This window comes from Hyperolius riggenbachi, chromosome 10, assembly GCF_040937935.1.
Source record: "Hyperolius riggenbachi isolate aHypRig1 chromosome 10, aHypRig1.pri, whole genome shotgun sequence".
NCBI classification, from domain to species: Eukaryota; Metazoa; Chordata; class Amphibia; order Anura; family Hyperoliidae; genus Hyperolius; species Hyperolius riggenbachi.
Genome location: NC_090655.1, coordinates 209,340,127 through 209,366,847, shown reverse-complemented (window position 1 = coordinate 209,366,847; position 26,721 = coordinate 209,340,127). Strand labels below are relative to the sequence as shown.

The window sequence follows — 26,721 nt, the reverse complement described above, 5'->3', positions numbered from 1 at the left end:
ATCTACGCTGCGATTCCCGAAAATGCATGCAGCACACGATAGCGCATGGGAGCGGTCAAAGGGCTGTCTATGCCATTCTACCGTTCTTGCGTGTCGCACACTATACGCGCTACCAAAATGCGCATGGCAGCGTGTATAGTCTGAACGAGCCCTTAGTCTGTAGCAGCACCATCTAAGCTGTTCTTTATTGTAGGAGTTTAGGAGCTTGCTTACCATGAAACACAATATCGCCGCTACTGTACTGGTAGGGTAGCAAGGCATTAGGAGAATTATTATTGATTTTATAAAGCGCCTACATATTCAGTTTACTGAACTTGGACTTTAAACCAGTGCTTTAATAGTCATCAAGGTGCTGCACTAAGGATGAACAACATCACTAGTATTGTTTCGAAGTAGAGCTTCTGTGCAGTTAAGCTACGTAGATCACAGTGAAGGAGTTACTTATGGGAAATCATGAATATTTAGCTCCAGAATGGGTGCACGTCTCGATAATTCGGTAGGGTGTACATTCTGGGTTGTAGCAGCCGTACATTCTGCATTACAGGATGATGAATTAGTAGTTGTGAGATTGCAGTCAATAATAATGTGCATAAAATCCTTACATTTCCATTGACCCTGCGCAGTCGCACGGAGCCGGTCGTGGACAGCTTTTTTCTCCATGCACGAGCGGCTCCGTGATGCTGTGCATGCGTATATCCACTGATGTCTGCACAGTACAGCTGCACTCGTACACGGTGGGGCGTGCTGCTGCCAAAAGGAAGAGCCGACAGTGAATCAGGAAAGCCTCTGGAGCAGAGGCTTCCCCCGACTTGCACTGGTTTGTAACTTTAAAAAAAAATAAGTTTACTTTTATTTGCAGTATTTTAATTATTTCAGCACACTATAATTCTGGATGTAATGTAAAGTACGCATGTGCTAGGAAATCCGGCAGCAAAAAGGTACTTTTAGATCATTCCTGTTTGCTTCTCTGATCTGCAAGTGTACATGCAGTGACTCCTTGCTATCTATGGGGTTTCTACAACCATAACTCTTATCTAAGATGCCTGTCAAAGCAGAACAACTGGATCCAAGTGACATCCCTCCCAATGATGCTTCTTCCAACAATCAGGAGAGATCATATTTGTACTTTTCTGCCATAGTGGATGCAGTCATTTTCAGTGTAATGCAAGAATTCTAATACAATTCCATTCATGGGTCAGTGGAGGTTTTATGTTATGAGAATTTTTCAAAGTTCACCATCAGTCACACATCTGCAGAAAGACATTTTTGTTTCCTTGCTCATCCACTAATGTTTCAGCCAACCGAGTCCAGGTGAGACTTGAAATCCTTTGCCACTTAGTTAAAGAAAAAATACAGGCCTCGTTTGCCAGACAATCTTCTATGATCTGCAGATCAGAAATTTTAACTAATCTCGCCCCAGTATGGTGTTTGTTTTTTTTTTTTAAAGTGGAACTAAAGTTTTGTCACACAAATGTCTGCACCGATAGGCTTACCTTTATTTTATTTTCAAGGTTGTTTATGGAACAGATAGCTCATGTACAGCCTAACCTTCATTTTAAAAGTACAGTATTGAAAATGTATACTCATGAGATTTGTGTCCAGAAACTTTGTAAAAACAGTACCTAGCCACACAACCCATCAAGAGCTTGCACATTGGTGGGAGTGACAGCATCGGGACCAGTAATGATAAATATGGGGATAAATCTCCCAGCTTTTCCATTTTTTGAGCTCCAATGTGGGAAATGATCTACTTGGGACAATCTCCAAATCCACCCCAGACACTAGCTGATGCTCATTGGTACATTGCAACATGCAGCAGTGTATTAACTATATATGGACAATTATGTAAGCAAAGTACTCCGACAACACAAAAGCCTGGAATGATACTGGTATCTATTTGTTTCATTCCAGCTCTGTCTATCCCTACCAGATGTAGCTGCCTCAGGCTAGTGCTGTGTAATTGGTGTTGAGGCATGCCATTAACATAAACTATATTTGTTTATGAAAGACAGTAGAGGCACCCCAAAAAATATGAAATAAGTAAAAAAAAAAAAATGTAAAAAGAAGGCAAGTGTTGGCTTACCATCGTGAAGTAGACTGATCAGTTTTCATAAATGTATTCAGTTAAGTAGTAGAACAGACAACGCGTTTCATGGCTAAAAGCTACTTCTTCAAGTCAAATGTGCCAACTCAGCAGTTTAGATAAAGATCTGAGGGCCTTTATCTAAGAGTTTTATCTAAACTGCTGAGTTGGCACATTTGACCAGAAGTGGCTTTTAGCCGTGAAATGCGTTGCCTGTTGTGCTACTACTTACCTGAATACATTTATGAAAACAAATACGTTTACTTCATGAAGGTAAGCCAACACTTGCCTTCTTTTATCAGTGGTTTTTAATTGCATTCTACTTTTTTGGGTGCCTCCGGCTGTTGTCTTTCTCATGTATCATCTCCCCCCCCCCCCCCCCCCATTTTGGGGGTGTTAAAATGTCATGCTTTTATCATAAAGTTCACTTTTTTTGGAGTTGCGACCTTCTCTTCACCTTCAAGGCTGAGTGGGGATGGTATTTTCCCACATGCTTTATTGGGGGTTGCTGGATAAAGCAACCCGCACTTGTGAGTGTTCACTTACCTAACTACCATTCAACTGCCATTTTATGCCAACATACTACATCAGATTGGGCTCCTGGTGCCCCCGTCCTTTTGTTTTCTCTGCCTAATATACAGTGATGTGAAAAACTATTTGCCCCCTTCCTGATTTCTTATTCTTTTGCATGTTTGTCACAGTTAAATGTTTCTGCTCATCAAAAACCGTTAACTATTAGTCAAAGATAACATAATTGAACACAAAATGCAATTTTAAATGATGTTTTTTATTATTTAGTGAGAAAAAAACTCAAAACCTACATGGCCCTGTGTGAAAAAGTGATTGCCCCCCTTGTTAAAAAATAACTTAACTGTGGTTTATCACACCTGAGTTCAATTTCTGTAGTCACCCCCAGGCCTGATTACTGCCACACCTGTTTCAATCAAGAAATCACTTAAATAGGAGCTATCTGACACAGAGAAGTAGACCAAAAGCACCTCAAAAGCTAGACATCATGCCAAGATCCAAATAAATTCAGGAACAAATGAGAACAAAAGTAATTGAGATCTATCAGTCTGGTAATGGTTATAAAGCCATTTCTAAAGCTTTGGGACTCCAGCGAACCACAGTGAGAGCCATTATCCACAAATGGAAAAAACATGGAACAGTGATGAACCTTCCCAGGAGTGGCCGGCCGACCAAAACGACCCCCAAGAGCGCAGAGAAAACTCATCCGAGAGGCCACAAAAGACCCCAGGACAACATCTAAAGAACTGCAGGCCTCACTTGCCTCAATTAAGGTCAGTGTTCAAGACTCCACCATAAGAAAGAGACTGGGCAAAAATGGCCTGCATGGCAGATATCCAAGGCGCAAACCACTTTTAAGCAAAAAGAACATTAAGGCTCGTCTCAATTTTGCTAAAAAACATCTCAATGATTGCCAAGACTTTTGGGAAAATACCTTGTGGACCGACAAGACAAAAGTTGAACTTTTTGGAAGGTGCGTGTCCCATTACATCTGGCGTAGAAGTAACACAGCATTTCAGCAAAAGAACATCATACCAACAGTAAAATATGGTGGTGGTAGTGTGATGGTCTGGGGTTGTTTTGCTGCTTCAGGACCTGGAAGGCTTGCTGTGATAGATGGAACCATGAATTCTACTGTCTACCAAAAAATCCTGAAGCAGAATGTCCGGCCATCTGTTCGTCAACTCAAGCTGAACCGATCTTGGGTGCTGCAGCAGGACAATGACCCAAAACACACCAGCAAATCCACCTCTGAATGGCTGAAGAAAACCAAAATGAAGACTTTGGAGTGGCCTAGTCAAAGTCCTGATCTGAATCCTATTGAGATGTTGTGGCATGACCTTAAAAAAGGCGGTTCATGCTAGAAAACCCTTAAATAAAGCTGAATTACAACAATTCTGCAAAGATGAGTGGGCCAAAATTTCTCCAGAGCGCTGTAAAGACTCGTTAAAAGTTATCGCAAACGCTTGATTGCAGTTATTGCTGCTAAGGGTGGCCCAACCAGTTATTAGGTTCAGGGGGCAATTTCTTTTTCACACAGGGCTATGTAGGTTACGAGGTTTTTTTTCTCACTAAATAATAAAAAACATCATTTAAAACTGCATTTTGTGTTCACTTATGTTATCTTTGACTAATAGTTAACGGTTTTGATGAGCAGAAACATTTCAGTGTGACAAACATGCAAAAGAATAAGAAATCAGGAAGGGGCAAATAGTTTTTCACATCACTGTATTTGTTTGTGTAGCCACAGAGCAATTAATTATTGACCTGTCTACTATGTGAACAAGTAAATGAAATTGTCCCTCGAGTTACTCTGGAAAACTCTTAAATCAAAGTTGAACACAAGGAGCGCATGACATTGCAAGGCAGGGGATGGTGGTGTAGTAGTTACCGTATGTCCTGTGTACATTTCATACAGTTGTAGGTACTGTAACCCTTTTTTGTATAGGAAAGAAACATTAAAAAGTGAGTTTTTAAGCTATTCCTAACATTCCTACGAAAAAACTTTCTTTATTCAGCTCTTTAGGTTGCAATACTTTAGCTACACTTTTTGTGTGTGTTAGATAATTCATTTTGAAATTTCAATAAACACTACGTTTTTATATAGAGTAATGTTATGTACGCTTCATGTGATTTTTTTTTTTTTGTCATTCTGTTTCTTCACTGCTTGTACCCTTCATCAGGTCTTTGTGTTTGTGCTGGAAATCAGAATTGCTTTTATTCCTCAAGTACTCGAAATGATGTACCTGGAATTGTTTGTGGTACACATGGTAAAGGCAGTAGAACCCTGAAAGACATATTGACGGCATGAGAAATGTTCACGTTACAGGCATAGACATGGCAGGCATACATATAGAGCAGGGAGACAGCAAGAACACTAAAAGCTAGAGAAAGGGGCAAGTCCTGCACTAGTGTGTTTGGAAGTCTTTGGTGGAACCCATGTCGGCCAAGGGGCTAGAATGCCGACGGTGGGCTGATCTGGCCGAGGGAGCTTAAGTTCAGTAGGTGGACAGCCTGGGGGAAGAAGGGGGTTCTGGAAGGGGATGGCTCTAAAGCAATGGCCCGGTGGGAGGAGCTTGAAGGAGGGGAGAAATCCTGATGGCCCTTGTCCACATTCTGGCATTATGGAGAAGGTCTAGAGGTTTAGGAAGGAAAGATTATTGAACACTAAAAATTCACAAGGCACAAGCCTATTATTCATGGCAGTTGAAATAAGTGTTTTACCAAAGGCCAGAATACACTGTTAGTTCAAGTAAAGGATCAATAACTGCTTGATATCATTCATTTACCTGCTCTTTAATTTGCACCACCTACTGTTGGATTAGAACTCCGCACCCCTGCCGCTACTTGATCTGTGCAACCCGACATAGCACTAAGCTAATGTAGCATTGGTACATGTACTGCTCCTGCTTGCTCAAAAAATGGCCTCTCCCAATATCAACAGTCATTGAAACAAACATTGATTAGGAATTTTTATTTGTTTTCATCTAATGTATGATCTATAGCCACCTCTAGAGACCTCCACAAAAGGGTAGTTTTTGGATTTGATCCAGATTCTTGTTTCTTCTGAGGCATTGTCCCTGTGTCAGTAATTAATACTGCTCTTATTTGTGTGTCTCTCTCGCTCACAACTTGCTGTTTGTTCATTCCCTATGTGTATCTGTTCTTGGTTATGTATAGTTAAGGCCCTGTGAGCTTTGGCGATGGTTCCCGTTAAGCAGCGTGTCAATGCTGCCCTTTAATATTAACTATAACCACCCTCACTGTATACATTAGCCTTTTTCTTCCAGTTGTAATCAACCTCTCTACCTACATGTCAGCCCCTTCTTGACTAATCGCCACTCCTCTCTTATGCCTATTCCTAAATTTTCCCCAACAACAGCTCCTTCCTCATGGCTAACGTCCACCCATAGCAAAACCTTGCTGATGCTTAACCGGCCCCCCTTTCCTCACCACCACCAACCATCCAATAGAAATTCCCTTCTGAGGCCTAGCCCTATCTTCCCCTGCCTTATCAATTAATATTAACCCTCCTATTCATGGAGCTTAACCCTAACTAATAAGGCTATTTGTTACTTTCCAACAGCTTCAGCTTTAGTGTCCCAGCTAAAGTGTCGGTAACTACAGGTAGTGTCGGGTACTCATACCGACAGCAGAGCGAGTTGGCTGCAGCAGTGGGAGAACCATGCGAATGGTGAGAAAGATGGGTCCATGCATTGTGATGTTGTCGTCTTTTTTTTTTTCAAGCAGAAGTTTCCTTAAGGGGCCAGAGACTTCTGGTACTGAAGTGGTTAACACACACACTTCCACTTACTGAATTCTACATTTAAACTACGAGGTGACATTAAAGTCTTATTCGTCATACTAAATACGAGTTACTACATTTTTAGTATGTAAACCTTCAAAAACAGAAGTTGGAGGAGCACTAATCCGTAGGAAGGAACTGTTGTGTGCCCAAGCCTTGGATTCCTGTATCCTCAGAATCCTCAGTAGTCAAATGTAGAAACGAGGCTAGCACCACCAAAAGTAGAAAAGTAAAAAATTAGCTCTTTATTGATCAGTCATTAAAATGACAGCATGGTCAAAAAAATAAGGCTTTGGCGCCGACAGCCCGCTGTTTCGAGCTGTTATAGCTCTTTCTCAAGCCGGTCAGCCCATAAAATGCTAGCAACAATGACCACACACTTATATACTGGTCTATACATCAATTAGCCAATCATTTCAAAATCAGAAACACCAATCAGCGTGCAGGAACGTGTGGATGGACCTGATGGGGAACAGGCAGTGTGTGATGTCATCAGAACATACCTCCCAGTCAGCTGACCAAGGACACCCATAGCAGCATGGTGTAGAGACCTTCACATGCAAAAACAGGAAGTGCATTATAAACAAAATCACATGCACCAATAGGAACAGGCTCCATCAGCCCACCCATCAAAATACAGCATGGTATACGCGTACAAATGTCCGCATAGTACGCGTCCCATAGACGCGATATCAATGCATAACAGCCGCCGCAACTAGCCATCCAATGGCTGATCAATAAAGAGCTAATTTTTTACTTTTCTACTTTTGGTGGTGCCAGCCTCATTTCTACATTTTAGTATGTAAACCTTTTTAGAATTATTTTTTACGACTAACCCTAATTATAAATATTAAAAAAAATATTGTACATTGTCTGGCTTAATTAATTCACTGAGATGGAAACACTGTTGTATAATGCAAAAAATGGCAGATTTTTCTTTATAAAACATTTTGAAATTTGTAGAAAGTTAGACTGTATTTAAAAGCATTTGTTTATTATGTAAATATGTTTTTAGAAATAAATAATACGGGGACTATCCCTGTTGCTCAGTTTGCAAAGCTTCATGTCTCTCACTACTAAAGCACAACAGGCGTTTCCCTCCTAAAGACTGATTGTCACAGGAACAATGATGAGAATTTCATCCACTGGAGCTTCTGGACTGAGCTGATTAGTGAGGAGAACATTTCTTGAGTTTGCCTGGGAATAGAATGTGCTGAACATTCAATCAAACTCGGTATGCACACCTTCAAGGTAGCAGACAGCAGATGGGTGCTCAGTTGATAAACCAGACCTAACCAGAGGTCTTACACTAAATCATATACATAAAAATAACTGGCACACCAAGCAATAGTGATGCTTAAATCCGATTATATTATAAAGAAAATATACATAAACAGTATACAAACAATGCAAAGACAATGTGCAGTGGGCTCTGCATGACAAAAAGTGGCCCAAACAATGAGATCATACATGCATGACAATGGGCAAACACAGCAGGAGATGAAATAGACAATCAATGTAGCATATAGGGATAAACAGCTGCTAGAGATGTAGCACAATGCTTCTGCAAAAAGGCAGATCAAATGAATGGGCTGCTAGCAGCAGTCAGAGGAATTAAATGATTGTCCAGATGAGCAGAAATAGTTACCCTGACAGCGCTGTTTCGATTAGTCTTTATCAAAGGGTAAGAGGTGGTCCCCAGGTAGTGCTGCACCATTCCTATGTGTGGCCGCCATTTAAATAGCGATCTGCGCTCGGCTGCATCCACGCCAGACACCGTGGGCCGGCCCATTGACGTCGATGACGTCACGCGGCGCCCTGCCGCGACGTCAGTACGTCACTTCCGCTTCCCATTCATTGGGAATAGACACTGCCAACCACCTGGGGCCAGCAATTGCCAGCCACAGTATGGGAGGCAAGCGCCCCTTCTCCCAATGGTGGGACCGGGTATTGCAACCATGAGATACATCTTTGGGGAAATTTGCATACAGAAGCCTGGAGCTGAACAATAGTATAATAGTGCGGTGTCCGGCTTGTCCGATCATGTCGGTGTCTGGTCGTGGAGGCACAGTTGTCCTATGATTTAGAACAAAAAAGAAAGTATTAAAAACATGTAACAAGCACTACAAAAAAGAAGGAGGAGACAACCCATTAATCTAATAGAGATCTGGGACATACGGAAAATAGCAGGGATTGCAGAAGGCGATCTAATGCTATACAAACAGAGTATGGATGGCAGTACCCAGTACTCAGGTACACCTACCTAGCACAGGCAGTGGACTTAGAACAAACTAGGTTGTCCAAAAAAAAAAAAAAAAAAAAAAAAAAAAAGGGCACTAGATAATATTTATTCACATGGGTCATATCCAGACTAAGCGGTGATGTAAAAATTTATATTAATGATAGAAAAACAAAAAGTATAAATAATGATCTGGACAGGATAAGTTTAATTATCGTGTGAAGGGGACTAGGCTAACATCCTCATTCATACCTAAAGGAACTTTACATTGCAATTTGTATATCCAATATAGTTCACGTTGCAGTAGTTTGAGTTCTAAGTCTCCACCTCTGTAAGATGGACCCACAATCTCCAACACCCTAAAACGCAACTGGGATACACTGTGACCTGCCATAAGAAAGTGTTTCGCAACCGGTGAATCCAAATTAACACATCTTATATTGCTCCGATGCTCGCTAATGCGAGTTCGGATGTCCCGTGTGGTTTGGCCCACATAGACCTTGCCACATGGGCAATTCAGACAATATACAACATTTTTTGAGGAGCAGTTAGCAAATTCATTCAAAAAAATGGCTTTGCCCGTTTGTGGATGGGGAAATGATGGACCCCGTCGTACAAAACCACACTGGACACAGTGTCCACAGGGGAACATGCCTATTGGTCGATTTAAGTTGGAAAGCCAATTACCTTGGTTAGAATTTGGATTGGTTATACTTCTGGCGTGAACCAGAGAATCTCGGATGCTCCTAGGGCGCCTGAAGGCGCAAATCGGTTTCTCCCGAAACACATCGGCTGTAGTAGGGTCAGTGCTCAGTATATGCCAGTGTTGGCGGATGGTCTTTTGTGCCTGTAAGGATAGCGGAGAATACGTTAAAACCACAGGTATACGATTTTGTGATTTAGTAGGTCGATGTGTAAGTAGATCACTCTGTTTTTTGGCAGCAGCGCGTGATAGGGCCCTATTCAGGAGACTGGTTTTGTACCCCCGTTCTCTAAAGTGGTTAAACATCACCCCTGCTTCTTTAAAAAAGGCCTCATCGGTGGAGGAAATGCGTCTTAGGCGCAAAAACTGGCTATATGGAAGTCCCTGTTTTAGACGTTCTGGATGGTAACTTTTTGCCAACAGATACGTGTTTTTGTCCGTCGGTTTTCGGTAGGGGGCAGTTCTTATGGTCCCATCGACCATTTGGACCCTGACGTCCAAAAAGTGCACCTCATTGGCACTGTAATCCAGACTAAAGGAGATGGTGGGGAAACAGTGATCTAAATCCTCTTTAAAAGAAAGTAGTTGGGATTCGGAGCCGGACCAGATGAAAAAGATGTCATCTATATACCTCAGCCAGCACAAAGTCTGACTGAGGTATAGCTGGTGCGTGTAAACAAAAGTTTCTTCGAAAAATTCCATAAAGAGGTTTGCATATTCCGGAGCGACATTGCTCCCCATTGCCGTGCCCTGTAGCTGTTGAAAAAATGTGCCCTCAAAACAAAAATAGTTACGTTTCAAAACCATACTCAATAGGGCCATAAGAAAGTCTGCCAATAATGGTTGTAAAGATAATTTGTCAAAATTCTGTCGAATCACCTCTAGGCCTGTGTCATGTGGGATGGAAGTGTACAGACTGGTGACATCCATGGTACAGAGGAGTATGGGAGACGGAAAGAATCCAAAGCCTGATAGTTTGGAAAGGAAGTCCGTGGTGTCTAATAGAAAAGAACGCATAGCCGTCACCCGTGGTCGTAGTACTTGGTCCAGAAGAATGGCTAAAGGTTGAAAAACCGAACAAGTGCCCGCCACAATAGGTCTACCAGGAGGATTAACTAGTGACTTGTGTATTTTTGGAAGGATATAGAAGAGTGGAATAAGAGGAAATGGAGTACAGAGAAAATCAGAAAGTTTATCAGAGATGATGCCAACCTCAGAGGCACTTGAAACAAGAGCATCGATATCCTTTTTGATTGCGGTTGTCGGGTCACCTGGAAGTTTGAGATATACATTGGTGTCATTCAGTTGTCTCATCACCTCACGCCTGTAGTCAGTGGCATTCATAATAACAGTGGCCCCGCCCTTGTCGGCCGGCTTGAACACCAACTGGGAATTATTGCTCAGAGATTTGAGCGCCTCGCGCTCTTGTCGTGGTAAGTTACTGTATAGTTGGTGTCCCTGTCGGCCGATCGAGGCTAGGTCACGTTGGACCATGTTGATAAACGTCTCTACTGCTGGTGACGAATTTGGTGGTTGCCACTTACTTTTGGATCTACACATGGTGAGGTCCACGTCTGGTGGGAAGAGATTGATAGTCTGGGAGGGCTGAATGTGCGAGGCAGATGACTTGCTGAAAAAAGCCCTGATACGCAGTGTCCTAAAAAAATTGAATAGATCAGTGTCAAGTTCAAGCAAGTTGCCAGAGTGGGTGGGAACAAATCCCAGGCCACGTCCTAGTACCTTGCGTTCAGAGTCGTTAAGGATGTGTGAGGATAGGTTAACCACTAGCTCCTCCCCTGCGTGTGGCTCCTCAGCACTCTCGAATCTGCTGGAACGCCGTCTGCCCCTCCTCGTCCTCTTCCTCTTCCCCCTCTGCCCCGTGGGCGTGTTCCTAAAAAAGCCCCTGATCCTGAAGAACCCTCTCCTGAACTGGATTCTGATGGTGGATTACCCGGGGTTTGTGGGCGGCGTCTAGGTCGCCTGTCTCCACGCCAAGTGTAGACGCGATCCTCTTGATAGTCAAGAGTATCGCGACGAAATTTGTCCAGTTTTTTGGCCAGGACCTCTTGTCTATATTTTTCAAGGGCTGCGTTGTGTTCTTCTGAGTATATCTCAAAGTCGTCCTCGTTGAGGACGGATTCAAGTTTAGTGCAAAGGTTAGATGCTAAGGCCTCTAGTCTTGTGATCTCACCCTGGATGCCTTGGATGGTTAATGTGATAAGATCAAGACTGCATTTGTTCAAAATTTTGTACCACTTTTCACAGTACTCCCTGTTGTTTCTACAAAATGAGGGGCGTATGTTTAGTCGTAGTCCTCTGGGAATACGTTTGGCACGAAGATATTCTACCAAGGTATCTGAGTGCAGCTTATACTCGATTACTCTTTTCTCTAAATCCTCATATTGTCTCTTCAGAAAAGGTACATCTGTAGAAATATTGCAATGTGTATTGGAGTACTGGGAGACAACACCATCAATCTCTGTTTGAGTGAATGCCAATGTGTCAGCTATGCGATTGGAAAGACCACTGAGATCAGAAAATGACATACTGTTTAGGGGCAGGAGGGTGCTATACCTGAAATACAAAAGAGCAAGAACATTCAATCAAACTCGGTATGCACACCTTCAAGGTAGCAGACAGCAGATGGGTGCTCAGTTGATAAACCAGACCTAACCAGAGGTCTTACACTAAATCATATACATAAAAATAACTGGCACACCAAGCAATAGTGATGCTTAAATCCGATTATATTATAAAGAAAATATACATAAACAGTATACAAACAATGCAAAGACAATGTGCAGTGGGCTCTGCATGACAAAAAGTGGCCCAAACAATGAGATCATACATGCATGACAATGGGCAAACACAGCAGGAGATGAAATAGACAATCAATGTAGCATATAGAATGACAATCAATGTAGCATATAGAATAGAATGTGCTGAGCCAATCAAACCCAGAGGCCTTTCCGGTTTGTTTGGCAGTTTGAAGAGGCATCTCATTTATTGTTTCCACTAGTGGACCCTTCAGCGCTGTTTAGCTAATTCCATCAATACAAGCCCATAAAAAGCAGTGCTTGAGTCTTTTTTTCTGGTATCCAGAGCTCCATTTATTGGCTCAAAATTGTAAGCATGATAAATTAGATTATTTTCCTGATTTAAAAAACAAAAATAAATCTTCCCGTTTTATCATTGAGTAGCCTGCTTGTCTCCTGTTTCTTCGTAATGTGTTTTTATAGTTCGTCTTAGGCCCCTTTTACACTTTATTTGCCATTGTGCATTGCGTTAGCCTGTTTTAACGCAGGGTAATACAATGACGAGGCAGCAGGCCCTAGCACATGTACCGCGTTGAGCGGGAAGTGCCTAATCGACTGCTTTCCTGACGGAAAGTCAACAGCAGCACATTACTGTCAGACTTCTGCAGCGACGCAGCAGTGGCAGAAGTCGTGTAAGTCAGTGGGTGATGCAGGGATTTTAAATATGTTGGCAGTGCTGCGCAAAAAGATGGAAATACGATGGGGAAACGCAGGAATCCCAGTGACGTTGGAGTACTTAATCCCCTAGTACAGGGATGTTGCCTGGTGTGCCGTACAGGTCTGGCTTCTCGCCAGACCTGTTCCTACTGTAGGGCGCAGGAGGGGGGAAGCAGCGCTAGAAGGAGGGGCAGCGGTGGGGAGGGGGGAAATATCCCCCCCTCCCTCACCTGGGACCCCTCCTTCTGCCTCTCTCCCCCTCCATTTAGCGGTGGCAAGTGCGGGCTCGGCGGCGGGGAGGCATGCGGAGAATTACTCACCACTTCCGCGTTCCAAGCGCCGGCAGCGTCATGTCATCAGATCTCCGCCTTCAATGCCGCCCACTGTGCTTCCTGATTAGCGGAAGCACAGTGGGCGGCATTGAAGGCGGAGATCTGTGATAACATGACGCTGCCGGCACTTGGAACGTGGAAGTGGTGAGTAATTCTGCACATGTCTCCTCGCCGCCAAGCCCGCACTTGCCACCGCTAAATGAAGGGGGAGAGAGGCAGAAGGAGGGGTCCCAGGTGAGGGAGGGGGGGGGGAATATTTCCCCCCTCCCCACCGCTGCCTCCACTGCCCCTCCTTCTAGCGCTGCTTCCCCCCTCCTGGGCATCTATACTGGGGGGAACTGTACTAGCTATACTGGGGGCAATTAAACTAGCTATACTGGGGGCAACTAAACTACCTGCACGGGGGCAACTAACCTACCTACACTGGGGGCAACTATACTAGCAATACTGGGCACTATACTGGGGCACTACCTACCTATACTGGGCACTACCTACCTATACTGGGCACTATGCTAGCTATACTGGGCACTATACTAGCTATACTGGGCACTATACTAGCTATCTGGGCACTATACTAGCTATACTGGGCACTTTACTGGCTATACTGGGGCACTACCTACCCATACTGGGCACTATACAGGGGCACTACCTATCCATACTGGGACTATACTAGCTATACTGGGGCACTATACTGGGGTAACTATACTAACCATACTGGGGCAACTAAACTCCCTATACTGGGGCAACTATGCCAGCTATGCAGCCGCACCCCATAGCCTGCTGCGCACGGCACTGTCCACTAGGTCGCCCAAACACCTGCCGGAAAAGGTTGGGAACAACTGCCCTAGTACAACTTGGTGATGCTCCCAGTTTCCTATGTGATCAGCTGCCATTTTCCTGGCGTGGGGTATTAGTGCCTGACACCCTGGAATTCATGGACCATCCCCATAAGTCAGATGGAAATGTCCATTACTGGGTAAACTGGAGGGGACTAAGGACAGCAAAACTGTTGAACTGAACTGAATTCAATTTCGCTCTGATATGGAATTCCATTCTGTCATAACTTACAATAAAAACTTGTCTCCCAAATCCTTATCCCCATGTCATTAAAAATAACCCTCACTTTCACAGTGCAGTTTGTGGTGACAGCAGCCATTTGCAATTTTACATCATCTCCTGGATGGTTGACAGTTTAAAGTTCAGATGGAGCTACTGCTGCTGATTGCGTGGCTGTCACAGTCAGTCACTCATACAACTTTGGTCCTTTATTTGCTTGCTTAAAGGACAACTCTAATGAGAGGGATATGGAGGCTGCCATATTTATTTCCTTTTAAACAATACCAGTTGCCTGGCTATCCTGCTAATCATCAGCCTCTCGGGTGTATCTGACAAGATTAGCTGCATGCTTGCTTCTGGTGTGATTCAGACACTACTGCAGGCAAATAGAGCAACAGGGTAGCCAGGCAACTGGTATTGTTTAAAAGGAAATAAATATGGCAGCCTCCATATCGCTCTTGTTACAGTTGTCCTTAACAACACTTCTCTTCCCTGCACCTTAAAATGAAAACTTCATCCAGAGGGAGGGGTGTATAACTATGAGCTTCGTCATTGTTTCTCTTTGGATAATCAAGAGATAACACAGATTTGTAACAACAGGTATGTTAAGGACTGGACTTTGGTATGTCTTGGACTTTGAATCCTGGTGAGTGCGGACCCGTGATGGGCTTACAAGTCCCTAAGGATTTGAATTTGTGATATAAATAATGCTTAATTGCTGTGCGGCTCGAGGACAAGGGGTTAGTTACCCATAAGTCTGTCATCCTCCCTGGGCTCTAAACAGCTTGCACGTGTCCTATTGGACGTGTTGCAAGCCTCACCACCGATCACTTCCTCCCTCCGGCTTGAAGGAGGAAGTGCACGTAGTGAGGCTTGCAACGTGTCCAATAGGATGCGTGCAAGCTGTTTGGAGCGCAGGGAGGACAACGGACTTATGGTTAACTAACCCCTTGTCACCCAGTCACACAGCTGAGGCAATTAAACCTCATTTAAATCACGAATTCGAGTCCTTAGGGACTTGTGACTAGTGAGCCCATCACTGGTGCGGACCTTTTCTACACTACAATCTTCTCAGCATCCTGGTCACCAGCACATCTAGTTTGATGGAGTAAGGTTGAGTGGTGTTTTTTTTTTTATTTTTTATACTCTCCAGATCAGGTATACAATATCTGTCTGATGCTAATGGACTGGGGTAACGTTGTGCACCATTCAATATTCCATGAGATTTCAGAAAAAAGATGGAAAGAATATTGTTGGTTTTTTTTTTTTTTGTACTGCTCAATACAAAGCTGTGTGGCGTACCTTGGAAATCGCCGCCGGGAGATTTGGGCACAGGATACAGCCGGTATACGGGTTACCCTACTCCTGCACAAGTCCTGGCAGCGTCAATTACTATTACCCCTCCAGGCAGCATGGATGGGGGGGAATAATGTAATTCAGCTTCTAGCTATTGCTGGTAGCTGAATTACAGTGTTTTAAAAGTAACTTTAGCTCCGTCTTCTGACAGCGCCGAAGTTACTCACTGTGCGTTGCTATAGCCGTAATTCCTATTACAGTCTATAGCGGCGCCGGCTGCGCCCAAATCTCCTGCGCTGTTATTACTGCGCACGAGTTGTGTGAATGTTGAACACACACAGCGCCTTCCAACTTCCCTCCTCCGCCTACTCTGATTTGTAGAAACAATAGCTGTTCCCATTAATCTATGATGCTTGAATACTCAATGGAAGAGCTGAATACACACATCCAACAAGTGCACAACAACATGACCAGCCGCGCGACCTATACGTTGACACAACCTGTACGTTCAAACGGCCACGTTATTAACATACTGTGCACAGAAGTGGAATGAAGGACTGCACGATATGGTCACGTTCAAAACAAGTACAATTCGTTCAAACAATTTGTATACTCACAGCCAGCTGAACGATATCAGACCAACAGTCGTGTGAGTAGATCCAACGTTTGGATCGGGCAAACCACCTGTTATCATTTGTTTGTTTACTCATTTGTGCGCATACCCATGCCTATACATGGACTATATGTGCTGTTTTAAGGTGCCTACACAACCGTGATATATGTTGCCCACTGGGGATCAGGACCCGATCCCCTTGGGCAACATCACTGGGCAGTCCAGTGCAGACGTGTGTCAGCTGTGTAGCTGACGTGTTCTGTTGCTATGCTGGGAGGAGTGGAGGGACAGTGGCACATGCGAACGGCGTCTTCAAAGAAGTTGGCCGCTTGTAGGGTGAGTTGATTTGCTAGGCAGATCTCTTCAGGGTTTAGGGCTGTTATACACATGCTTGATAATCGGCTGAGGCAGTCCTTATTGGCAGGGATGGGCTCACGGGTAATCACGAGTCCGTAAGAACTCGAATACGTAATTAAAATGAGCTTTAATTGCAGCAGCTGTGCGGCTGGATGATAAGCGGTTAGTTAGGGGTGACGTCACTGAGCCACTTCCTGGGGCTCACCGCAGCTGAATGGGACATCGTAGGAGGACGGCAAGGGACGCAGCCATGCTTATGGGGCTGGAGGAAGTCCCGGGTAAGTAAAAAAACTGTAGTGAGACTCCTCTCTGAGTTTCTTTAAGGCTCATTTTAATTGCGGACTTGTAATTACCCGTGAGCCCATCCCTGCTTATTAGTCGCCTCAGCCGACTTTAGTCAAGCGTGTATACAAGCCTTTAATCTCTTCTACAGAAACACAAAGAAACGTCCATTATTGAGTACAGAAAAACTCAGTGGTTGGCCAAGGAAATGTAGAGCATCATATGAAAGACACATCACTGGTGACTTGCCTTCTCAGTCAGAAGATCATCATTAGTTCAAGTCCAGCAGAAACCAATGGGACCCTGGAACACCCATCCAGAGCAATAAGTCTAGTCAGATGTGTGCTTCATGGAGCACTTGGATAACAAGCAATCTCTGGTGTGGAAACAAGGCCTAGTGACTTACCTATAGATGGAAACATTTATATTCTAGGAAAAAACTTAGGCAAAAAAAAAATAAACGAGTCACAAAGTAGAGAATGCTCATTTATGTTTTGATTGTGGGAAATGTTTTTCTCAGAAACAACAACCAACATCGATGACCTCACTCAGCCGGGAACCCATTTTCATGTTCACAATCAAGGAAATGTTTTGCTCAGAAAGAAAATCTTCTTTCACATCAGAAGATTCCCACACCAGAAAAACTCTTCTTATATTCTGAAGGAACTTCCTGGAAAATAATTCTCATAACACATAAAAGGACTCGTGTAGGGATAAAGTCGAATACGTGTTTGGAAGATAGGGAATTTTATCTAGTAGCATAGTAGTAACATAGAACAGCACTTGCTTTCATGTCCTGAATGTTTAATTGCTTTTCTAGAAGATCAGAGGTAATTATGCAATCAAAAAGTCCCTCTGGAGAGAAGCCTAGCTCATGTCCTGAGTGCCTAAAATGTTTTTCCCTAAAGGGAAACCTTATCTCACATATGCTAATTCATACAGGAGAGAAGCCACATCCATGTTCTCAGTGTGGGAACATTTACGGTACATGAGAGAACTCATTCTGAGGAGAAGCCATGTTCCTGCTTTGAATGTGGGAAATGTTTTTTAAAATGGAGCTAATTTTATTGAGCATCAATCATAAGACCAAAGCAATATTCATTTTCAGAAAGTGGAATGTGTTTTTCCTAGAAGAAGAGTCTTGTAAGGGGGGAAGGCCTTATTTATGTTCATCATGTGGGAAATGTTTTGCAAAGAAAGCTAGACTGAATTTACATTAAAAGTCCTACACAGAGATGACGCTTGGTGTGCACAAAAAAAAAAATTCTTGAAATATTTAGATGTAGCAGCAGGCAATGTGTTTGCTTACTGCTAGGAAAGTTAAGGCATGATACTCGTGAGGTTTTCTGTGATTTCCCAGCTGTATTCCCTGTCTTGCACAAATTTACCACTGTTCCAAGTTTTTATTTTCCCATATGGAGGTCGTGGTTCTCTCAGTGGTTCACTGGAGACTCAGGGTTTTAGAGATCGCTTTGAAACCCTTTACTGAATGATGCCTTGTGTACTCTCGAATGTCTGGTGACTGAGAACTGGCTGCTAGTTTATACCTTTTAGAAAATAGCACATTGGTGGAAAATGTCTGTTTACAGCCCTTTTGTTTACAACCATAATTTAAACAATCAAGCTGAATTGAATTTTACAAATATGGCTTATTGGTTGATTGTGTGGCTGTGCTTGTGTGAAGGGCAGTTACTTTTTCACATGGTTGATATGGAATTTGGTGAACATTATTTTCCTTTGGTAAATAAAATAAAAATTCAAAAACAGTGTTTTGTGTTTATTCAGTTTTTCTGTTGTATTATACGAAGTTTGTTTTGGGACCAAGATGCGTAAATAAAAATATAGGAAATCAGGCCACTTGTAACAAGCAGGGGCTGAAGTGTTTTAGGGCAGGGTTAGTTGCTCCACTGAGCTGGCTGTGTGGTGAAGAACCAAGATCAGCCACAGGTAAAGGCCGAGTAAGCTGGCTGTGAATGAATCAAGATGCCTCCAATCAGGAAGCATCTGGATTCATAAAAGCAGACGTCACAAAATGTAAAAAATAAAAAAAAAAATGATGGAGCACTTCCTGGTAACTTCCAGGAGAGTGCTTAGAGCCACCTAGTTGCCAAAAAGTAAAATTAAAGTAGAAACAAAAAAAAAAAATAACTATTACACATTGAATAAGAACTGATTGAACCCCCCACCATGCACAGTAACTAAAAAAAAATAGTTACAAAAAAATTACAGTTTAAAAAAAATACATAAATAGTTACCTTAGGGACTAAACTTTTTCATATGTATGTTGTGAGGGGATATTACTATTATGTTGCGCCTATATGGGCTTGCAATTAGGGACAGACGCAAAACTGAAAAAATGCACCTTTATTTTCAAATAAAATATTGGGGCCATACATTGTACTAGGGAAATATTTTAAATGTTGAAATAACCAGGACAAATGGGCAAATAAAATGTGTGGGTTTTATGCTCAGTAGAACGTAAAACTATAATGGCTGAAAACTGAGAAATAATGAATTTTTTTCACTTTTTCTTATTATTCCTGTTAAAATGCATTTAGAACAAAATAATTCTTAGCAAAATGTACCACTCAAAGAAAGCCTAATTGGTGACGAAAAAACAAGGTATAGATCACTTAGGTGTGATAATTAGTAATAAAGTTATTGTCGAATGAATGGGAGGAGCACTGACGTGGAAAATGGCTTCTGTCCTAGATGTGAAAACACCTGCGGGTTGAAGTGGTTAAACCAAGTTAGGGCTGGTGCACACCAAAAACCGCTAGCGGATTCGCAAACGCTAGTGGTTTTTGAAATTGTTTTTAGAGCAATTCTAGGCATGTTTAGAGAGGTTTTCTAAACATGCCTAGCGTTTTTTAGAGCAATTTTGTGTAGCAGATTTTATATTTTGTTACAGTAAAGCTGTAACTGAACAGCTTCTGTAACAAAAACGCTTGGGAAACCGCTCTGATCTAGCGTTTTTCAGAGCAGTTTTCCACTTTCCTATACTTTCCTATACTTGTGGCAGAAACGCCTCAGAAATCTCAAAAATGCTGCAGGACCCGAGTTTGCGTTTGGGCAAAGACGAGCCGCTCTGGTGTGCACCAGCCCATTGAAATACATTAGCCAAGCGGTTTTCAATCCTCAAGCGTTTTAAAAAACGCTCAGAACCGCTCTTGGTGTGCACCAGCCCTTCCTCTCAATCCAAGGTTTTACTGTAGTTGTTGAGCATTTATCATACACAGGTGATAAGGAGTAAAAAAGTGTTTAATTGAGGGAATATATTCCGAGGGAGTATAGAAATACATTTGTGTTGCTTGTGCAAAAAAAAAAAAAAAAACGAAAAGCAAAAAAAAAAAAAATCTGGAACACAAGAATCATGGTAGAAGAAATCAAGAATCATGGTAGAAGAAAGAGTACACTTTCACCATAATTGGTGCAGTCAAATTTTAGGATATAAAGAAAATAGTTTCCAGCAATACTAGGGCAATGCAACTCAACCTGGCCACATAAAAACAAATACGGCCCTATTCCTGTAACTGGAGGCACTTTGATACAGCAACTCCCACAACCATTTTTTCCGAGGTGATTTTATATTTGGATTTACTTTGATTGTTACAGTTCACCTAGTTAAAAATGACCATAAGCACAAGAACAGTATCCAAGTAACAGCGCCAGAACGACTCAGGATAATTATAATTAATAAATAATTTTTTTGCGAAAATACTTTCTATGGGATAAAAAACAGTTAAAAACACTAAAGGTGGTACACTAGGTAACAAGTATAAACAGTCCAAAAAGAGTAAATCCACAGGAACTCCATTCTACTTATATACAATCAAAATGCTGGCGTGAGGCTGATAATGTCAACAACATTGTAACAGCAGCAATAATGAATAATAGTTTATAAGTGAATAAAAAGTAAGCTACAGACCACAAGGGGCCAACACAATTTGTATATGCATATATAAGTGCCAACAATAATGTGAAACAGAAAGAGGGCTGGGATGAATAAAATAGGAAGCAGACCACTGCTAAAGTAAGGTGCAAAAATAAAGCAAAGTGACCAGTGAAAAAGTGCTTATATGCCAGTGAAGGATTGAAGAGCCGATGATCTAGTGTATGACCACCTTAATGAGGCGTGCCGGCGAGATGCATTAAGGCGGTCATACGCTAGGTCATCGGGTACTCCAATCATTCACTGGCACTTTTTCACTGGTCACGGTGCTTTATTTTTGCCCCTCTCAGAAGTGGGGGTACCCGCAAGATGCATTAAAGGGAATGTCCAAGCAAAATAAAAAACTGAGTTTCACTTACCTGGGGCTTCTACCAGCCCCATGCAGCCATCCTGTGCCCTCATAGTCACTCACTGCTGCTCCAGTCCCCCACTGTCAGCTTGCCGACCTCGGAAGTCGGCGGGACGCATTGCATACATTTTTACGCATTCCCGCTAGTGCAGGAACATTAACACATACATTTTTACGCATTACTGGTTCAATGCGTAAAAATGTACGCATTGAACCAGTAATGCGTAAAAATGTATGCGTTAATGTTCCTGCACTAGCGGGAATGCGTAAAATGTATGCAATGCGTCCCGCTGACCTCCGAGGTCGGCAAGCTGCCAGCAGGGGACTGGAGCAGCAGTGAGTGACTACAAGGGCACAGGATGGCTGCATGGGGCTGGTAGAAGCCCCAGGTAAGTGAAACTCATTTTTTTATTTTGCTTGAACCTTCCCTTTAAGGCGGTCATACGCTAGGTCAGGGATCTGCAAACTTGGCTCTCCAGCTGTTAGGGAACTACAAGTCCCACAATGCATTGCTGGAGTCAGACAGCCACAGTCATGATTCATAAAGGCAAATGCATTGCGGGACTTGTAGTTCCTTAACAGCTGGAGAGCTAAGTTTGCAGATCACTGCGCTAGGTCATTGGGATCTTCAATCCTTCACTGGCACGTAAGCACTTTTTCACTAGTCACTTTGCTTTATTTTTGCACCTTACTTTAGCAGCGATTTGCTTCCTATTTTATTCATTCCAGCCCTCTGGATGTTTAACATAATTGTTGGCACTTATATATGGATATACAAATTGTGTTGGCCCCTTGTGGTCTGTGGCTTACTTTTTATTCATTTATAAACTATTATTCATTATTGCTGCTGTTCCAGTGTTGTTGACATTATCAGCCTCACGCCAGCATTTTGATTGTATATAAGTGGATTGGAGTTCCTGTGGATTATTATTTACTCTTTTTGGACTGTTTATACTTGTTACCTAGTGTATCACCTTTGGTGTTTTTAACAGTTTTTCATCCCATAGAAAGTATTTTCGCAATAAAATTAATTATAATTATCCTGAGTCGTTTTGGTGCTGTTACTTGGGCACTGTTCTTGTACTTATGTAAATTGTATATTGACCCATTAGCACATACTGTTCATTAGTCTGATTGGATTGGCTCTCACTTTTGAGCAACCATTCAGACTTTAATTGATTATCATAATAGCTTATTATATGGTGCTTGTCCAAACTTTTTGTGCTACATAGTTGAAAATGATGGCTGATGGGTTCATTCTCTTTACTGTAGGTGCTGCCCTGGTGACCCAAAAGGTACGTGAAAGCAACATTTATTTTGTAAGTAGTTAGATAAATAAATAGCATGTAAGATTTTCAGCACAATTTAAATTTTTCTTGTACACCTACAGTGATGCTTGAAAGTTTGTGAACCCTTTTGAGTTTTCAATAAAACTCAGTAAAAATTACTTAAAATCTGTTTGTTTGTTTTTTTGACTGATGAAACTGAAGAAGATTGTCTAAAATTGTATATTTCTGTGTCAAAAATACATAAGCCTTTGCTTTTAGTAACTTGGGTGTCCCACTTAGACAGCAAAACCTGCACATTTTAACCCATTCCTCCTGTCCAGAATAGCCTCTTGTCAGGAATATTGGCAAGATTCCTCATTGGAACTGCCTTTTCCAGGTTCTTCCACAACATTTCTGTAGGGTTAAGGTCAGGACTTTGACTTTGCTATTCCAAAGCATCAACTTTCTTCCGCTTTAACAATGCTTTGGTACATCAACTTTGTGAGGTCAGGATCATCTTAAAGCACATTCCTGACATTTTCCTACAGAGTTTGCTGATAAAATCCAGAATTTATACAGTATATCTATTAATGATGGTAAATATCCTGATCCAGAAGCACTAAAGTCGGTGGGAAAAGGTTCTTAGACTGCATTGCACAACCATAACACATTGCACTCAAGCAAAAAATATGTATATGTATCATCTGTCCACAGAACATTCTTCCTGTAGCCTTCTGGCTTATTCATGTAGTCATTAACAAAAAGTCGACACACATCACTGTTTTATTTCAATAGTGGCTTTCTCCTTACGTCACCATTTTTTCCCCAATGTGATAGAGAAACTTTTAGATCCTAAAGGTGGCCGCAAACGGTCCATTTTGTAGTTAAAAATCGTTAGAGCGATCCGAAATTCTGATCGCATTGGTTGTAAATAATCTCCATTGATGGGTACAATCGATTACGAACGATTATAAAAGTAGTCGTCCGATTGGATTTTGGTCAAACCACAATTTGGATTTTCTAGTTGGTTGTGGTAGATAGGAAGCAAAGATTGGTTCGTTGATGGTGTAGTGAACGATTTTTCTTCCGACCAGAATTATAAGATCGCTTGAACAATTTTTCGCTAGAAATTGGATCGTTAATGGCCACCTTTAGACAAATTCGCTGGGGATCCCCGACATCTCTCTGAGCATTCCTTTTTCTTAGGGTGATCTTAGTTGGTTGACCACCCTTGGAGAGGGTAATAGTGGTGTGCAGTTGCTTCCATTTTATTTTTGTTACATCAGTCTTTATTTAGCCAAAAGGAACAATGTACAGCGCTTAGGGATGTGACTGCAAAATAGTGGACTCAATAGGGTCGATACAACTGGTGCAAAGGGTTTTGTTTAGTAGTTTTGCTGTGTTACACATTGACAATACCGTGCTTGAATCTTGAATCTTAGGCCCAGTGCATATCAAAACCGCTAGCCGATCCACAAAACGCTAGCGGTTTTTGAAGCGGATTTCAGAGCGATTCTAGGTATGTTTAGAGACGTTTTCTAAACATACCTAGCGGTTTTGAGTGCGTTTTTGTGTAGCAGATTACACATATTCAATAGTATCACTGCGCAAAATATGCAAAAAAGTACTTGACAGGTGTCCCAGCCGCAAGCAGTGTCCTCTGTATAGGAAGTCCAAACGTTATGTATTCAATGCTGCTGCGCTTTAATTCCTCATGGATTCATCCAATAGCATGTATGGGGGAAAAAGAAACCAACATATGGTGTGTAACGTTTGCTTACTGACACCCTCAGTGATTAACACACACTTCCGAATAATGTGATAAAGCCCCCAGCCTGGAGAACCTCCACCACTAATTATAGAGTGGCCGCTCACTCTCAGTTTTCTTGTAAACAAGCCCAACTCCTGGCAGCCATTGCCTCTGTAAAAAACTTCCTAGAGCCAATGTAAGGATAAAACATAGCGTAATTCCGTTTATTAAAACAACAACATCCCTGCTAACAAAGCTGCTTACAATGTAATCTCTTGGGTCGCTGTCTTCCTTTGCATCACCTCTGTGCTTTTCCACTGGTTTGATTCCTTGTTTGGCTACAATCTGTACTAGGTGAATTGATGTGCAGTAAATGAGCATGAAACATTGATTTATTGCACAATAATAACTGTTGTGTGTTTTTGTCTGAAATGTGCCCAAAAAGCTTCCACTTGCTGAATATTTGCGGAATAACACTTGCCGTGCGTTGCCGACAAGTTAACGTTGCTGCTTTCGGATGTGGAAATTAACATTGCTTAATGGCAGACATCGAAAAGAAATGTATGCTCTCAAACACATCCTCCCAATGAACGTCTGCCCTTACTGTATGTGATTTTGCTTTGTAATATCACCAAAATTAGCCTGTACATTTTTAGTGGCGGAATTGTGGATGTTTATTTTACTTTAATCGATTAGTCATGTATTTTTCCATAACCAAACTCATAATTTCCTCAATCTCAATTTGATCCTTTTAAGTGCTTTGAGTCCGACAGGAGAAAAGCGCTATTCAAATGTTAACACTATTATAATGTTATGTAGCTACCATATAATTTGTAATTTAGCCCATGTTTTTGAATCGTTGCTGTATGAAGAAGACATTTTGTTCTTGTAGTACTGATTTATTGTCTATTTATTGTATTTCTTATTCTGTATGTTTTTTTTTTGTTTTTGTTTTTTTAACTAAAGGTGGCCACACACACCATACAATTTTTTAAATATCTGTTCAATTTAAGAATTGCAATACATTTTTCTGACTGATTGCAACATTTCAAAAATATGACCAATCACCAATGTACCACACACATATGTTCAATTTTTCCCTAATTATGATAAAAATGATTGGAAACGCTGACAAAATTGCTAGGGTTTGTATATTAATAAATTGACAATCTAACACACATCATACAATCTTTAGGAAGATTGAAGAAAAATATCTGGCATTCCGGATTGATAAAAATAGAAGAAAACGGGAAATCCGATCGGATTTTTCAGACGAATGAAAAAAAAGCTTTCGATTTTTTTCGGGAGATCCGATTGTTTTTATCGAATTGCCATAAAATCGGATGATTTTGTTGTATCATTTTTGGCCACCTTAAGATTGATTGGACACATAGCATCTGTGGTTGGAAACCTCAAAAACATGTTTGTAATATATGTATATTGTGTCACCAATTGTATAACCATCATTTTTATTTAATGTATTATGCATTTTCTAAAAATCGAATTCATAAATGGGAAAGACTATATATTTATAATTTATCTTAAGATGTTAATGTAACATTTATCTAATAAATAATACATTATGAAGAAATGTTAACATTACAACTTTAATTATTACACAATTATTACACATGATGTTTGTATAAATAATGTACAAAGTAATTGTTTCAACAAATGTGTACATCTTTTCAGTCAGTTAAATAAAATATTCAGTGAACTCTAACACATATTGCTGTCCTGTTTTCAAAGCTCCAAATTCTCAGTTGTCTCATTTTTTTTTTTTTGCTCGCCGTGCGTAGTCAAGAATATAAAAGTGGAATTTATTTTTTAACTAGTATTCTAAATGGTAGTAAAACATTTTATTGTATTGTTTACCTTCTTAATCTTACTTTTCCACCATCATGAATTTCATAAACCTTTATTTTATATTTGTGTCTGTGTGACGTTTTCCTTGTACATGTTAGTTTGACAATGTCTGAGATTTTTTTCTGGAAGTAACTACAGTGGGATGCGAAAGTTTGGGCAATCTTGTTAATTGTCATGATTTTTCTGTATAAATCGTTAGTTGTTACGATAAAAAATGTCAGTTGAATGTATTTATAGAGGAGACACACACAGTGATATTTGAGAAGTGAAATTAAGTTTATTGTATTTACATAAAGTGCACAATAATTGTTTAAATAAAATTAGGCAGGTGCATACATTTGGGCACTGTATTTTATTTTATTGATTCCAAAACCTTTAGAACTAATTATTGGATTCAAATTGGCTTGGTAAGCTCAGTGACCCCTGACCTACATACCCGGGTGAATCCAATTATGAGAAAGAGTATTTAAGGGGGTAAATTGTAAGTTTCCCTCCTCCTTTTAATTTTCTCTGAAGAGTAGCAACATGGGGGTCTCAAAACAACTCTCCAATGACCTGAAGATAAAGATTGTTCACCATCATGGTTTAGGGGAAGGATACAGAAAGCTGTCTCAGAGATTTCAGCTGTTTCCACAGTTAGGAACATATTGAGGAAATGGAAGACCCCAGGCTCAGTTCAAGTTATGTCTCAAAGTGGCAGACCAAGAAAAATGTCTGATAGACAGAAGCGACAAATGGTGAGAACAGTCAGGGTCAACCCATAGACCAG

The 26,721-nt window shown here is 41.4% G+C and overlaps 1 protein-coding gene across 2 annotated transcripts in view; it reads left to right on the top strand.

Annotated features, from left to right (window-relative positions):
* The window catches only part of LOC137534328 (zinc finger protein 665-like), a 101,374-nt gene that overhangs the window by 32,316 nt on the left and 42,337 nt on the right, over positions 1-26,721 (top strand). The window contains exon 7 of one of the 2 annotated variants that reach the window (XM_068255776.1): positions 22,341-22,363. The exons of the other annotated variant lie outside the window; for it this stretch is intronic. Coding sequence (XP_068111877.1) covers positions 22,341-22,363 — 23 coding nt within the window. The remainder of the gene's footprint in view (positions 1-22,340; positions 22,364-26,721) is intronic. 2 annotated transcript variants of the gene reach the window in all.